At 60.8% G+C, this 14,886-nt stretch overlaps 4 protein-coding genes across 5 annotated transcripts; 3 read left to right on the top strand and 1 right to left on the bottom strand.

The window, feature by feature from the left end:
- Positions 1-317: 317 nt before the first annotated feature.
- GGTG_09409 (hypothetical protein) lies at positions 318-707 on the top strand (the record flags this gene model as incomplete). The annotated part of the gene is made up of 1 exon (XM_009227255.1): positions 318-707. One exon carries the CDS (start codon positions 318-320, stop codon positions 705-707), a length of 390 nt encoding a protein of 129 aa, XP_009225519.1.
- Positions 708-2,882: 2,175 nt separating this feature from the next.
- GGTG_09408 (CMGC/CLK protein kinase) lies at positions 2,883-7,519 on the top strand. Its single transcript, XM_009227254.1, has 7 exons — positions 2,883-4,850; positions 4,922-5,000; positions 5,084-5,431; positions 5,508-5,970; positions 6,067-6,154; positions 6,213-7,209; positions 7,301-7,519. Exons 1-6 carry the CDS (start codon positions 3,861-3,863, stop codon positions 6,432-6,434), a joined length of 2,190 nt encoding a protein of 729 aa, XP_009225518.1. The 5' UTR covers positions 2,883-3,860; the 3' UTR covers positions 6,435-7,209; positions 7,301-7,519.
- On the top strand, positions 7,515-10,558 carry GGTG_09407 (the record flags this gene model as incomplete). Of its 2 annotated transcripts, none has more annotated exons than XM_009227253.1 (2): positions 7,515-7,667; positions 7,760-10,123. In XM_009227253.1, exon 2 carries the CDS (start codon positions 7,787-7,789, stop codon positions 10,121-10,123), a length of 2,337 nt encoding a protein of 778 aa, XP_009225517.1. In that variant the 5' UTR covers positions 7,515-7,667; positions 7,760-7,786. The 2 variants fall into 2 exon arrangements, with proteins under 2 accessions (XP_009225517.1, XP_009225516.1); XM_009227252.1 differs by adding an exon at positions 10,500-10,558 and having other exon boundaries at positions 7,647-10,364.
- Positions 10,527-14,507, bottom strand: GGTG_09406 (ribonuclease Z). The gene has a single exon (XM_009227251.1). The coding sequence runs from the start codon at positions 14,355-14,357 to the stop codon at positions 11,001-11,003; it is 3,357 nt and encodes a 1,118-aa protein (XP_009225515.1). The 5' UTR covers positions 14,358-14,507; the 3' UTR covers positions 10,527-11,000.
- Between the last annotated feature and the right edge of the window lie 379 nt (positions 14,508-14,886).

Raw genomic sequence — 14,886 nt, 5'->3', positions numbered from 1 at the left:
TGGGCTCCTGTGGCAACCAGCAACCGCAGCCAGTCATCCGTCCACTCATGTTCCGAGAGGTGTGCTCCATCGCCCAGTCAATCTCGCGAGGAAACAAGCCAAAAAAACCCCAAAAAAAACAACCCCCCACCACGACGTCCCATCACACCTGCCGTCTCTTTTTTGGACACCTCTATGCTTCGTAATCCCACAAAGCACGGCAAGCAGAAAAACAAAAACTGGCCGCAGCAAGACAAAAACTCTGCCTGACGGTCAGCCGGCGAGCAGGGCGACTGGAGCCCGAAAGTGACCAATATGGAGCCATGGGATCAAGGCAGATGAACCAGCGGGCTCCGCCACGTGCCAAACTGCGGGCAGGGTGCAACAAAGTCGTCACTATTGACAGGCAGGGGGACGGCGGTCGACGAGTCAAAGAAAATATTTTCTGCCACGAGATTGAGGAAGCCACTTCCAATCTTTCTTCTGCTTGTTTCCCCCTTGAGAGGCGACAAATATTGTACCAGAAGAAGAGGCTCCCAATGTTTCGAGGGTCGGCCGTTCAAACCGCCTGTGAAAGAGACAGAGACCCTGGGGCATGGGGAGTTTATTTTAGCGGAAACGGGCGAGTGCACAGCTCACAACACAACGCAGCAGCAAGGGCCCCTCGAGGCGGGTCTTGGATTTGTATGGAACCACCCAAGATGCGACGCAGGGTAGGGCATAGATAGCAACGCCTGAAGTTCCCCTCGGCTGGCTCCCAAGTCACGCTCGTCGGCGCCGCCCGGCGGGAAAAAGAAAAAAAAGTGCAGCTAGCTAGCATGGAAGCCATCTCTTGATTTCGCCATGTCCGACCCAGCCTCCACCACCGTTTTCGGGAAAGCACTGGGGCGCAAGGATCTCCATGCCAAACCCGCTGACCGAGTTGATGATGTTGGAGATATGTGCTGTATGTCCATCACGCAAACAACGCAGCCAGGGCTGGCGCAATCGTGCCACAAGCCCACCCAGCCCTGCCCTGCGCGCGTGCGGGCTTTCCTGCTCGGGAGGGATTGCCTTGGGACCCGAACCCGGAGAACAAAGGTGCCAGTGCCGCCCGCAGATTGCAATTGGCAGGGTGATGGCGGATGGTTAGGGGGCCTTGACGCGCGCCGCCCAGTGCGGGAGTGTGGAGGGGTGCGGAAAACACATTCCGCCATGCCGCTCGCACGGATTGATCGAGAGCAAAAAAAAAAAAAAACCTTCGCGCGTGCGCTGGTAGAGTGAAGTCCCAAGACCAAATCGAGTAGGCACGGCATCCAAGTTTGGTTCTTGCCTCTGTAGGCGGACCAGCCCGCCACTCTGCCGGAAAGGGCTACCTCCCTCCTCTGGTCCTTTTGTGGCCGAACGAAGGAAGATGGCTTTTGGGATTTTCTTTTTTGGAGCAAGCAAGCGCCGCCCTTGGGTTCCCCCCAGGTTGAGTGGACAACAAGGACGAAGCGGATAGGCCGCTGGTCGAGGTCACACGTTATGGCCTGCCTGCTCCTCTTGCTGCGGGACGAATAAGCCTGGCAAGCCAAACGGCGACAACCGCAAGAGCCGGGCTGGCGCGCCCTGATGTGGACACCCGCCGTGTCTTCCTTTCATCGGCACTGTGCCTGTCCGTTCGTTCATTCGCTCCCGTTATTGCGTTTCCTGCTATATCAAACCTAGTGCCTGACCCGATGGAGGGAGCCTCTGCTACCCGAAGAGCGCCGTCGTCAAGGCCAAAGTGCAACGTTTTTTTTTCTTTTGGCGTCCAGTGCCATGTACCCGGACGGGCCCGCGGTCTCCATGTTGGGCCCTTCCCCCTGGCAGTTACAGAACCGGCTTTGGGAGGACGGGGAGTGAATCGCCGTGCTGCACGCCAGTCTCAAGAGGCCACCAGATTGCGTTGCTCGGCCAGCGATGGGACGGTATTGTGCCAATCTAGAATGTCCATTTCATGTCCATATCTCTGCCTCGTTATTGCCTGCACCGTACCGTACATGGCATGCCGTTTCCGCTGCTGGCGGAGGCCAAGGTGACGGCCATCATAGCGTGGGTGTGCGTTGCAAGACATTCACTGCACGACTGACTCTCATTGCTTTATGGGCGGTGGCGAAAAGCTTATTGTTGGGATCCAACCATCGAGGTCTAGAATTTACCCAGCAAGAGACCCAGCCGGAGGTGCCCCGTGGTCCAGGGAACAGCAGACAGCAGGAAGCAGGAACAGAAAAAAAAAAAAAAAAAAAAAAAAAAAGACACGCTACATGGACTTGAGGCCAGCCAGGAAAGCGGGCTAGCAGTCAGGCAAGCGGCTAACGAGCACGGAAGCACGGGAGCGATGGGCACAGCACAGTCAATAATAGGTGGGCTTTGTCTCTTCGCACACAAACCAGGGACGGAACGGGTCAAGGACAAAAAAAGAAAGGGCGACAAGCCCAAGTCTTTTGGCAAATCCGTGCGTGCTGTGCTGGCTGGAGGATTCGAAAGTGAAGAAAAGGGAAAAGGGCCAAAAGTAAGCCGCCAGCCAGGGGTTGGCTGTCCACAGCTGCCCGGCCGCCCCCTTCGCAATCCAAGCCCGGCGTGCCCAGTCAGTCCACAACAGCCAGCCGGGGCCACCAGTGCGTCCTTGTGCTGCCGGCTGGTAACCCCCCCTCGCTGGTGTGCGTGTGCGTGTGTGCGTGTGTGTTGTTTCCATGGATGCCAGGCTTGTGGACAGCCTGGACCCGAGTGTGAAAACCACCGGCCCTTGTTGGTACTTCTTATACTGGCATGGCTGGCAGGGCAGAGAGGTCGACGGGTCGTACAGTGTAGGGACGGCCGAGGTGGACGGCAACAGGCCTGACGCCGCCAATTTATCATCCCTCCTCTCTGGGAGGCGGACTGGGCTGCTGGGTGCTGGGCTGGTACGTCGGTGGTGCGTGCTGCAGTCGGATCCGAGCCGATGCAGCAACGAGCATGGTGACGGCAGAGACGCTGTTGGCGCACACAAGTCTTGTCTGGCAGGCCCTGAAAAAAGGAAGAAGGGAAAAATAACCCTGCCTCGGCCTTTGTTTTGGACTAGTCCACCAAGACGCTGTCAACGTTGGAAAGAAAGCAGACAAGACACTCGTCTACTCAACTCGCCTAGCCTTTTTTTGCCCATCGACGCTCACCTCGCCCACACGCCTAATCTTGTTGATGCTCCTACCTATTCTGTCCTTGTTCTCTCCTCACTCCTTGCCCACTCGACGCCCTCAAAGCTGTGCCTGCCACCTGCCCCAGAGACCAGCCCGGGCTTGTCAGTTGTGCCTTCCCTATCGCCCTTCTTGGTTTGCGTGCTCCATCATTGATCTCCGCTGCCGCCCCTGCACCCACCCAGCACTGATTTGGCACATTTGGCACCCAATTCCAGCGGGCACCCACTGCCTGCAGCACTGCCTGCGTTGCTCACCCGCTCGTCGCCTGAGGCACCAGGCCTGACGCCGGTCAATTGTCAGGTCGCTTGGTGGTTGACTGAGCACAGCCGACGGCCAAATCAAAATTCTGGCCTGGTCAGTGCTGCGTCCCCAGTTCTGCGTCCCCAGTTCTGCTGTGCTGGACGCTGTGCATGCGCTACGAGGGCGGCACCTCCCCCAAAGCACCAAAGGCCTGACCCAAAGAAAGGCACCCACCCAGCGCCGTCCCAGCGCCCCAGGCCAGCCAAACAGTGGTCGTCGTCCGAAACCCTCGCGGGTGGTCGCCCTCAATTCGACCTCCACCAGCTGCCGACCGCCTAACCAAAACCAACCTCGAGCCAACTACCTCGTCGCTCCTCCGCTCCCTCTCTCTCCACACCTCGCCCGCCAGGCTCGAGTCGCAACCTCGTTGACAATCGAGTCACAACCGCCCAAAATATCGTAATGTCGACTCCAACAACAGCGACTGCCACGCACCCCCACTATCATCACTACGGCGGTCATTTTTCACATCCTCAGCCGTACCCGGCGCCGCCTGCTTCGTACCCGATTCTGCCTCCAGGAGCCAGGCTCGCTCCCTACCAGACCTACTCCACTCCCTCGTTGAGCGGCAGCCACGCCGGCTCAAATGGAATAAACCTGGCTGCCTCGTCCCCGTCGTCTGTCCAGCCGAGCCGGCAGACCGCCGACATCCCACAACTGCTCAACCCGATCCCGCGACAGCACCTCAGCGACGACTCCTCGACACACGCAATGCCCGCCACCACGGCCGTCTCAAGAACACAGCTGGCCGACCTGTCGGCCGGTGCCCGCAAGCGGAGGCGCTCCAAGGGCCCCGACTGGCACACCTTCTACAAGAACGGTCTGCCCAAGGAGGTCATCGTCATCGACGACGACACCCCGGAGCCCGACTCGTCCCAGTCCCAGTCGCAGGCCACCGCCGCCTCAAGGGCCCTCGTCAACGGTGCTGCCGTCGCCGTCAACGGCTACGCCAACGGCCTGTCGGCTGCGATTGAAGCCTCGAGCAGCAGCAGCACCAATGGCCGCCCGCTGGCCAAGAAGAGAAAGCGAGACGGCGAGCCCACGCGTTACGATGCCGTCCACAACGGAGGCGACCCATCACACGCAAACACGCCCGCCGCCTCGTCGTACAATCACATTGCCAGCCCCAGCGCCTCCACCATCTCGAGCGATCGCAACACTTCTGCAAACCACACCACCGCTCCCACCTCTCTGGGCTCCGCCTCGTCGATTGGTGGCCAGTACGACGATGTGCAGGCGGGTCAGAAGAGGAAACGGACGCGACAGCAGGTGGCCGACCAGGCCAAGAGGAGGGAAATCGCCCTCTACGGCGCCGCTGCTTTCGCAACATACCAGCCTCCCACACGCCCCATCAAAAAGGCCGCAGACGTCAACGTCCGGGTCGTCCACGACGTAAGCACAACAATCAAGCAGAAACCCACTGTTCAGACGCACGAACTTTTTGCTAATCCGTCGCTTGTTAGCCAAACTCCAAGGGTGTCAAGGTCGACGACGATGATGGTCACTACATTGTCATTCCTGACGCAGAGCTGACCAATGACTGTGAGTGCATTCGAAATTTTCTCATGGGCTTCATCCACTGTTTGCGAGGAAGAAGGATCTGACAAGAAATGCCCTCATTCTAGATCAAATGCTCAAGCTTCTCGGCCAAGGAACCTTTGGCAAGGTGGTCCAGGCCCGGGACCGAAGGAGAAACGAGCTCGTTGCCATCAAAATCATCAGGTCGGTGCAAAAGTACCGAGACGCTTCTAGAATCGAGCTTCGCGTGCTGCAGACCCTCAAGCTTAACGACGCCGAGAATCGAAATCGTTGTATCCATCTGCGAGACACGTTCGACTACCGAGGTCACATCTGCATCGTCATGGACCTGCTGGGCCAGAGCGTCTTTGACTTTCTCAAGGGAAACAGCTTCGTGCCTTTCCCAAACAGCCAAATCCAGAGCTTTGCCCGCCAACTGCTCACAAGCGTGGCCTGTAAGCGCTCACTATCCAGCCGATACACAAGTTTTCTTGAAGACGCTTGCTGACCAAGCCATCACATCGTCGCCAGTCCTCCACGATCTCAACTTGATCCACACGGATCTGAAGCCCGAGAACATTCTACTCGCGGATGCCACATACCAGACCTTCACCTACAACCGGAAGATTCCTTCATCTTCCACCACGGTCAGCAGACAAGCGACCCAGCGCAAGGTGCTCCTGGACACCGAGATCAGGTTGATAGATTTCGGATCGGCCACCTTCCAAGACGAATATCATTCGTCTGTGGTATCGACCCGCCACTACCGTGCTCCGGAAATCATTCTGGGTCTCGGCTGGTCCTATCCCTGCGACATTTGGAGTATCGGCTGCATTCTCGTCGAGTTCTTTACCGGCGATGCTCTTTTCCAGACGCACGACAACCTCGAGCACCTGGCCATGATGGAGGCTGTGTGTGATCGCAAGATGGACACCCATCTCGTCCAGAAGCTCCATCGGCCCACAAGGAATGGGCCGACCAACCCTGCTGCTAAGTATGTATACGCACCGGGCGTCTGCTGCCGCCCAAGTGAGATGGCTACTCGGCATAATGATGAACGGAAGCTGACAGGGCACCGCCAAAATCACAGGTACTTCAGGAGAACCCGACTGGATTACCCGACTCAAGAGACCACTCGTGCCTCGAGGAGATACGTCAAGGCCATGAAGAAACTGCCGGTTTGTCTACAGTCTCTAGCCAACTACCGCGTCGAGAAACTAACACATGCCCTCTCAGGACATTATCCCCAACACCAACAACTTCACGAAGCAGTTCCTCGATTTGCTACAGAAGATATTCATCTATGATCCCGCCAGTCGGATTACGGCCAAGGAAGCGCTGGGCCACGCGTGGTTCAAGGAAATCGCCCATCCAGACGACGGGTCCGAGGCTGCAAGGATACGGGCCGAACGCATGAGGATGAACGAGTTGTCGGCCGCCCGGGCGTCTCAGCACTGATGGCAAATATTTGTTAATTCACGATCCTACACGGCTCGGACGTGACGGGCTCGCCTACGAGCCAATATTGTGTGTGTATAGGAGCTGCATTCATTGGGGGCGCTGTCTTTCTGCGCTGTCTTGTTCTTGTTTTTCATTATTTCTCGCCTTCGTTTCCTTCCGAGGGTGCTGGATGGTGTCCCCCCCTCTCCTCGTCACACCCACGTCCGACGCAGCACGATGATTTACGCGGGGCACGGAGGATTGGGGCTTGATCACATGCGGAGTTATAGGAGCCTGATTTGGGAAACCATATGTTCCAAGGGGAATGCAGGGGCGACGAACGCAAATGAACACAAACACGCCTGATTTCAATAGGTAGAGATAACTGTTTCTTACCGGGACAGCTATTTGTCGTTATTCTCAACGGCATGCTCAACATAGCGAGGGATGGTTTATATCACGTCTGCCACCGCGCGAGCAAAGCAGCGCGGATAATGTGGCCCGATGCTACTTAACGTACCCGACAACCCGAGGCGAACGAAGCGAGATTCTTTCACCGGCCCAACATCATCTGATACTACGAGGTTCGGACGAGCAGCGAACTGTCTATATCACCGAGTACCTTTACTCTTCTCCTCTGTGGCACACTACTCTTGGAAACTGGCTCTTGACAGTGTCGAACGAAGGGGCTTCGCAGAGATGGAGGCCAGAGGCTTTGCATCCTTTGTTGGAAACAATATTCCCCACGACGGTCCAGACACAGCCTTCGTGATGGGCTCCTCTCGATGCTACGGTATGTCTTCCAGTCTTGACGGCATGCTCCTTTGTAATGACATGTCGGTCTCTTTGTATCGTTGCTGGGCGGTTCGACTAACTGCCGGCAGGGCGTGACAAAAAGAATGCGACTTGGAACAATGGAGCTCTTTTGCGGAAAGGCATCGATGGTGCCTACTGTCGTCTTTGTCCTGGGCATAACGCCAGGTAGATAAGATGGGGAAGTTCGCGGCGGCTATACCGCCGGTTTTGCCGGGGAGAAAAAGCTGCTCAACATAAACGCACAGGCAGGCACATCTATCGCCATCCCCCCCCCCCCCCCCCCCGAAGTTGGGTCTAGCATCTGCCGCTGGAGAAAGACTCTCCAACCTTTGCAGCGTTCTTGGCCTTTCTCAAAGTTAACCCGTGTCTACGAAACACGCCTCAAGTCTCTTGGAGCGGCGGACGGCCTTTTGGGGCAACGACGCCAAGTTCAAGGTCAGACACACACCCCCTCAGAGTGACCCCCTCAGAGAGCCGGCAAGATGGCGCCCGTTGATCGGGCACTCCATACGCTGACGGCGCGACAGGTCGACAAGCTGGCGGACCTTCTATACATGTCACCTAAACACATGTACCAGGACGGGCAGCCTCGGAACTCGTGGCTCAAGCACCAAAAGGACAAGATGGAGCGCTCCGAGTTCCCGAGGCAGCTGCGGCGCCCCAAGGGCGCCCTGAACTGGGTCCGTCTGCGGGTGGCTGAGAAGACGGGCTGGACACATCACGAGTTCCTGCCACAATTAGCGGACTTGTGTGAGGTGCATCGCAAGGGCCTAAACCCGTGGCTCATTCATGACGTGTTTAAACTTGTACACGACGAGTCGACGCTGCGAACCACGCGAATCCGCGGTCACAAGAGCGACCTCTGCACCCCAGAGGTGCAGGAGTTCCTGAACCGTATGGCTGGCATCAACAGCCTGTGGTTGGAGGACAGGAAGTTCAACCAGATCTTTGGTCGCGACCCGCCGGTGCCGGAGCGCTTCCGATTCCAAAAGCTGGGGAACGCCGTTACCAACTCGCGAGGTGGCGACGATACCGACAGCTCGGCATCGACCGACAAGTACGAGGAGGATACGCGGCGCCTGAGCTGCGAGGCGTGCGTCTTGGCCTGCGTGGGCGGCCACCCTAAGCTGCTCACGGCCCTGCGGGCCAGCCTCCTCGGCCGCACCAAGAGTGACGACCCGAGCAAGGCGCCCATCCTCATCCTGCTGATCGACGCCTGGATCGAGTACGGCAAGGCCGAGCACCACAAGGCGGTCATCGAGGCCGAGTCGGACAAGCTGGGCCGCGCGCTCCGCGCCGTCCGCGTCGCGGAGGGCAAGGTCCAGAAGGAGATCAGGGACCGCCGCGCCCGCCGCCGCCACGCCGAGGAGAAGACGAGCGGGGAGAAGGAGAGGCGTGACCGGGACGGCAAGCGCCTATCGCGTCACAGCAACCACCACCACAGCAGCCGCAACAACAACAACAACAACAGGTCGCCCGACAGGCACCGCGACAGGCGGGACAGGCCAGCTTCGCAGCGCAGCGCAAGGCCGGCGACGGTTGACCCGTCGCGGCTCGGCGCCCACGTGGCGGCATCCCCGCCGCCGCGCGCCCGGTCGCACGTCCTCGACCCGATGCGGCGGCGGGTGACGGACCCGGTCCCGCCGATGCAAGCGCTGCGCCGCGGGGGCTCCATCAAGACCTATGCGGACCTGCAGGCGCGCACGGCGGCCCAGCACCGGGCCATGGTGGAGAGGGGCGAGTGGGACGAGCGCGACGAGTTCGCGTCCTTCAAGTCGAGCGAGTCGGTGGACGACGAACACCGCCGGAGCAACTTTAGCGAGTTGGGCTACAACGACGACCACTACACCGAGATCGGCGTGCAGATGAAGCAGAGAGAGAAGAGGGCTTCCGGCTGCCCCCGGGCACCCTCGTCGGTATACAGCCAGGACTCGGACTCCACAGCCAGGGGCTCCTCGACCGTCAGGGCGTCATCCTCGTCCTCGTCCTCACGGCCGGGCGGTGCCTCCTTCTCCGCCTCCTCCACCTTGACCGTCAGGGCCCCCCGCGTCGCGCCGGCCACCGCCCGCCGCGAGCGGCGGGACCCCGAGACGGTGGGCGGCCGCCGCGAGCGCGCCGTGACGGAGTGGTACGGCCTCATGTCGGAAGCGGGGGGTAACCGCCGCGACGACGTCAACGACGATGGCGTCAGCGCGCTGGACGCGACGGAGGATTCGCCCGGATACGCGGAAATGCTCGTCGATGACGTTTCGTCGTGTGACGACGACGGCGACGACGACGACGACGACAACGGCGAAGGAGGTAGCAGCAGCAGCAACCCCTTCCGCGACGCCCGCTCGGCGGCCCGGAGGGAGGACAGGGGGAAGAAGAAGGGCAAGCAGCCGCAGCAGCAGCAGCAGCAGACCAGGGGCGGCGGCGGCGGCAATGACGACGCGGCCAGCTGGGTCTCGATGAGCATCCACAGCGACGACGACGACGACGACTCGGGCGGCTACGGCCCCGGCCCCTCGCGCTGGGACAGCTCTCGCGCCGCAGCCGCTAGCAGCAGCAGCGGCGGCGGCCACAACAACAACAGCAACAACAGCGGCAACCGCCCGCACTCCATGTACACGGACCAGGCGAGGCCGCCCAGCCGCAGCGCCAGCAGCCGCACCGCCCCGCCCTACCATGCTACGGCCGCGAGCATCCTCGACTATTATTTCAACGTGAAGCCGGAGCCGGAGCCGGCGGAGGGGGAGGCCCCGCCCGTCTTTGGGGACCCCTTTGCGAGCGGTGGCAGGAGGCCACGCAACCCGCCGTCGACGGCCGTCGCGCCGTCGGACGTGGCCGGCGGGCGGAGGTCGAGAGAGGGTGGTGGTGGTGGTGAGCCGTCGCGCCACCGCCGTCGGTGACGGCCGCAGTTGACAGGTGATGAGGAAGGACATTTACCTGCGCTATGCTTGGAAGCAGAGTACTCTGGTGAGTCCCAGGAATGTCCTTTGTCCTTGTTTTATATTTGCAATCTTTATCGGCTGGTACTACTCACTTGGTCCACAGCTCTATAATACCCCCATATCGCACAATCAGCCTATCACGGCGTAAATATCTTGAAATATATCAACTATACAAAACAATGAACCATGCATCGCGACTGTAAGAACATTACCCTGTGGATACGCCACTGCCTTGACATCGAACTATGGATGGTCAGCCCCCCTCTTCCATGCCATGGGGCTGGTCTGGCACGGCATCTATTGTCACCTGACATAGCTGAAGGTCATGAACAAGGATCAATGAATATCAGCAAACAAAGAGTGAGAAGAGACGTCAATGAATTTATTTTTAACCCCCTAGGGCTAACATCGGACAGAAAGCAACACCAAGAAGAACCCCTCGGACTCCATAACCTGGCATAGCCATGTCTATATTTACCGACCCTCTATCTATGATACAACGTGAATAAAGGTATATATAGGTTTGCACAGTCATTGAGACCTTGTGACCACGGCACTTTTCAAAGGCCGCCATAAAGGGCTAGAAGACAAGCACGTTCGGAAACACTTCGGCTGGCGGCGGCGTTGCAGTCTGATAGGCTTACACGACAGCGGCGCCTGCTCAGGCTCTGTCCGCAACCTGGGAAACATGACGTCCCCGAAGCCGTATAACCGCCATTGTGATTCTTCTCGTATAAGGCTGGTTCCGCGCGGTTATTTGCGGGTTGCTTCCAAGAGTGGGGTGGGCCTCATCACGGACGGGGCAAGCAAACAAGTAAGCGATCGCCAGGGCTGCCTAGAATGATGCCGCCTCCTGGTTCTCTATCTTCCTCTTGCGCGGGCTCGAGCCGCCGCTGGGGCGGGTGAAAAAACCATCATCCTCACCACCCTCGCCGGCAGCAGCGACGAAAGCAGCGGGAGCGGCGGCGGCGGCCCCGTGTTCGGCGCTCTTCTTCATCTTGGCCGCCGCCCTCTTCTGGTTCTGGCGGTTTTCGCGGGCGGCGGCCTTCCTGGCGGCGGCGGCGGCGGCCCTCGCCTTGTCGGCGTGGTACTTGTCGACGGGCGTCACGCCGTCGTCCTCGTCGAGCAGCAGGCCCATCTCGAAGGCGTTGCTGACGCTGCTGGGCGGGCCGCTGATGAGGCTCGGGTCCTGGTACAGCTCGCGGAACTGCGGCAGGAACCTCTCGGCGTGCCGGAACCGGCTCAGCTTGACGCTCATGTGGTCAAAGGCCAGGAGGACCGGCATGTCGTCGATGGTGGCGCCGCCGTCCCGCCGGGGCTTCTCCTCCGGGCCGTCGACGGCGGCGCTTGGATCCTCGGCCGCCACCAGCTGCTCGTTGCTCCCGCCACCCTCGCTGGAAGCGGTGATGACCTCCTCGGCCGACGGCGCCTCCGCCTCCGCCTCCGCCTCGCTGCCGCGCGCCTTCTCCTCCAGCCTCTGCTTGTACATCTGCAGGTTGGCGACCTTGGGGTAGCGCTGCGAGAAGTGGGTGAGCAGGACGCGGCGGGCGCCCATCTCGCGCGCCACCTCGAGCGCCTCGCCCATGGTGGAGTGCTTCTTCGCGAGCGCGTCGCCCGCCATGTCGTCCTCGAAGGTGGCCTCGTGGATGAGCAGGTTGGACCCGCGGCCGATGCGCGCGAACTCGGGCGAGGGGCGGCAGTCGCCCGAGTACGACACGCGGAGGCCGAGCCCCTCCCACGTGAAGGTGGTGGCGAGCGCGTGCGCGCAGTGGTCGACGGCGACGCACTCGACGCTCGTGAGCCCGCCCAGCGCCTCGGCCTCGTGCCCGGAGAAGACGCGGGGCGGGCACGCGCGGCTGACGGCGAGGTTGGTGGCCGGCATGCGGATGTCGATGGTGTTGACGCGGGAGCTGACCCACTCGACGGCGCCGTGCTGGCGCACGAACTCGAGCATGTTGGTGGTGGCCACTATGGCGAGCCTCGGCGTCTGCAGGCGGAAGTCGGCGCCCTCGGCGCGCGCGCGCAGGTGCTCGGGCGTCTGGGTGGCGCGGTTCCAGGCCTGGATGATGGCGATGAGGCCCATGTGGTGGTCGGCGTGCACGTGGCTGACGAAGACGGCGCGCAGGTCGCGCAGCACCTCGGCGGCGCCCTCGGGCCCGTACTGGCGCCTGATCTGGCCCATGGTGTTCTCGCCGCAGTCGAAGATGTACGACCCCCGGCCGGGCACGCGCAGCAGCGTCCCCGACACGTTGCGGTAGAGCGACGGGTACGACGAGCCCGTGCCCAGCGACACCACCTCGACGTTGCGGAGCAGGTCCGTCGTCAGGTCCGAGTCCGCCTCGAGCGCCCTGGCCTCGAACTCGGGCGAGTCGACGAGAACGCGGCGCTCGGCCACCTTGACGAGCACCTCCTTGGAGGTCCCGTCCTGCTGGAGCCGGCTCCAAGCCTCTTCGGTGTCCATCGGGCCCACGCCGTTGTCGTCCACCTGCAGCTCAGACGTCAGCCTTATCGTGACGCCAGGCTTGCCGGCCACGTAGGGCAGCTCGGGAGCGGTTTCCGTCGAGGGCTGGGCCAGGTGAATGGGTGGGAAGGCTGTTGGGTCCAACTTGTTATGTGTGACAGCCATGGACGCAGAGTTCCTAAAGTTCACAATGTCGGACGAGACCTCGGGCGAGGAGACGATGTGCTTCACCCCCGGGAGCTTGTCCTTGAGGAATGACAGAAACACGGGGTCCTCGGCAACACCCTCGCCGAGATTCCAATAGATGAGGCCTAGGCTTTTAGCGATTTCCTCGATATTCCACTCTGGCCTCGCGACAAGTGCGGGGATGTACGTCTTGTTTGGCACCTCAAAGACTCCAAAGGCTGTGCCCTCGATGGGCGCACCCAATACCATGTCGGGGGTGACAGTGGTGCCGTCCTTGGCCGTGGCGTTCTGACCCAAGCAGAGCAGCTTGAAGCTGGTCTGGGGGACGCCGAGCTTGTCGGCGGTGGCGCGGTCGAACTTGCCGCGGCGCGACTGGGGCTTGACGATGTAGCACATGGAGGTGTAGTTTTGGCGCGTCCTTGGGAGGTTCTGCACAAGCCCAGTGGGCCAGCGCCTGCGCGCCAGCACGGGGATGTTGGGCACCTCCTCCCGGCCAGGGCCGGGGAACGGGCCGTTATACCGCTCCAGGCGGCCGTCGCCGCCGCGCACAAAGACGGTGGCGGGGAGCCTCACGTCATGCAGCATTGTCTCGACCAGGGCGTCCATACCCTGGCTTTCAAACATGTCCTTGACGATGGCCGCGAGGGCGTCCCTCGCGGAGTCCGTCATACCCTCCTCGGGCTCGAGCTCGTTGGCGTTGGCGTCGGCGGGGGAGGCCTCGGCGCTCGGCTTCCTCCTCTTGCGGCGGTCCGAGGTGACGTTGACGAGCGGGACGTGCCAGACCTTGATGTTGTCGTCCTCCCAGTCGCACTCGGGGTTGGTGGGGTCGTCGAGCCGGGGGTCCGTCAGGATCTCGCGAGGCACGACGGGCAGGGACTGGCGCAGGATGAACTTGCGGCCCAGGGCGAGGTAGTAGACGAGGTTGTCGCTGCCGCGCAGCTTCAGGCTGGTCATGGTGCCGATGCGGGCGGTCGGGCGGGCCGTGGTGTAGTTGCGGTTCTTCATGGTGGTGTCGACGATGCCGGCGATGGTGAGGATCATGCCGAGGAGGCCGCCGCAGCTCTTGGTGCCGATGGTGCCGGTGATCATGATCTCGTCCATCTTGGCCAACGAGTGGCCGCGCTGGACCATGAGGCGCTGGGTGCCCTCGGAGACGTTGCCGATGAGGTACCGGCGGTTCTCGAAGTGCAGCAGCACCGAGCTGCCGCACATATCGGCACTGGGCGTGCTGACGAGGGTGGTGCTGACGAACATGTTGCGCGGATCAACCTCGACGGGCTCGGCTGGGCTGCTGGGGTTGTTGGGGCTCAGGTGGTCCTCCTGCCACGGCTGCCGAGTCTCGCGCGAGGTGAGCAGGAATATGGACTGCCCCCGAAAGATGGTTGGGCCGGTATATCGCAGGCGCCAGGCCGATCTCGTTTTGCGGCCGCCGTCGGTGCCGAGGAGTTTATTCAGGGTGTTGCTCGAGGGGGTGCGGGGGAAGGATGTCTTCAAGATAGAAGGGATGCCTCTACCCCTCAAGATCACCTCCAAGTGCCTGCTCATTGGTGTTAAGTCATCCTAGAGGTCAGGAGGCAGAGAAAAGCACGAACGAAACAAGGCACAAAAGGGAATTTTCTCTTCGTCCCCGGCTCCCCATGTTACTCACTCTGCGTCACGCCGGCGTCGAAGAGCACTAGCACTGCCCAATTCCTGGAAAATTTAGTCCCTTGCTCCAGAAATTTCTTTATCTCATAAGGCGCACGTGAGATAAAGCTTGGGCAGCCCGGTGGTGAGCAGGGTGCCCGCATCTGGTAATCCATGCGACTCCACTAGCCGCGATTTACTTTGGCCCAGACGCGACCCCTGGTCCTCAGAGATTGGAACTCGGTGGGTAGACATTGAGCACAGCACGCTTGAGCTCAACCTTCCGGCCTCGGCAAGGGACCGAAAGCCGTGTGGGGTGTCGGGGTTGGATTGGGCACAGGGGAAGACATGGGAAAGCAGTCGGGATGTCAGTCTGTCTCATAGCTTACTTGTTCTGAGATGAGAATGACTTGGTCTGACGAGCCACTGATTTCTCGTGATTCTGGCT

This window comes from Gaeumannomyces tritici (genome assembly GCF_000145635.1).
Source record: "Gaeumannomyces tritici R3-111a-1 unplaced genomic scaffold supercont2.5, whole genome shotgun sequence".
Classification (NCBI taxonomy): Eukaryota; Fungi; Ascomycota; class Sordariomycetes; order Magnaporthales; family Magnaporthaceae; genus Gaeumannomyces; species Gaeumannomyces tritici.
The sequence above is the reverse complement of the archived record's forward strand: the minus strand, read 5'-3'. Positions and strand labels throughout refer to the sequence as shown.

What these genes read in the sequence shown, in the direction of transcription:
- GGTG_09406 (XM_009227251.1), bottom strand. Translation starts at nt 14,357, where the DNA reads ATGAGCAGGCACTTGGAGGTGATCTTGAGGGGTAGAGGCATCCCTTCT.
- GGTG_09408 (XM_009227254.1), top strand. Translation starts at nt 3,861, where the DNA reads ATGTCGACTCCAACAACAGCGACTGCCACGCACCCCCACTATCATCAC. An exon ending in ACGTCCGGGTCGTCCACGAC is followed by an intron (nt 4,851 to 4,921) that starts GTAAGCACAACA and finishes GTCGCTTGTTAG; the next exon opens with CCAAACTCCAAGGGTGTCAA. An exon ending in CGCAGAGCTGACCAATGACT is followed by an intron (nt 5,001 to 5,083) that starts GTGAGTGCATTC and finishes CCCTCATTCTAG; the next exon opens with ATCAAATGCTCAAGCTTCTC.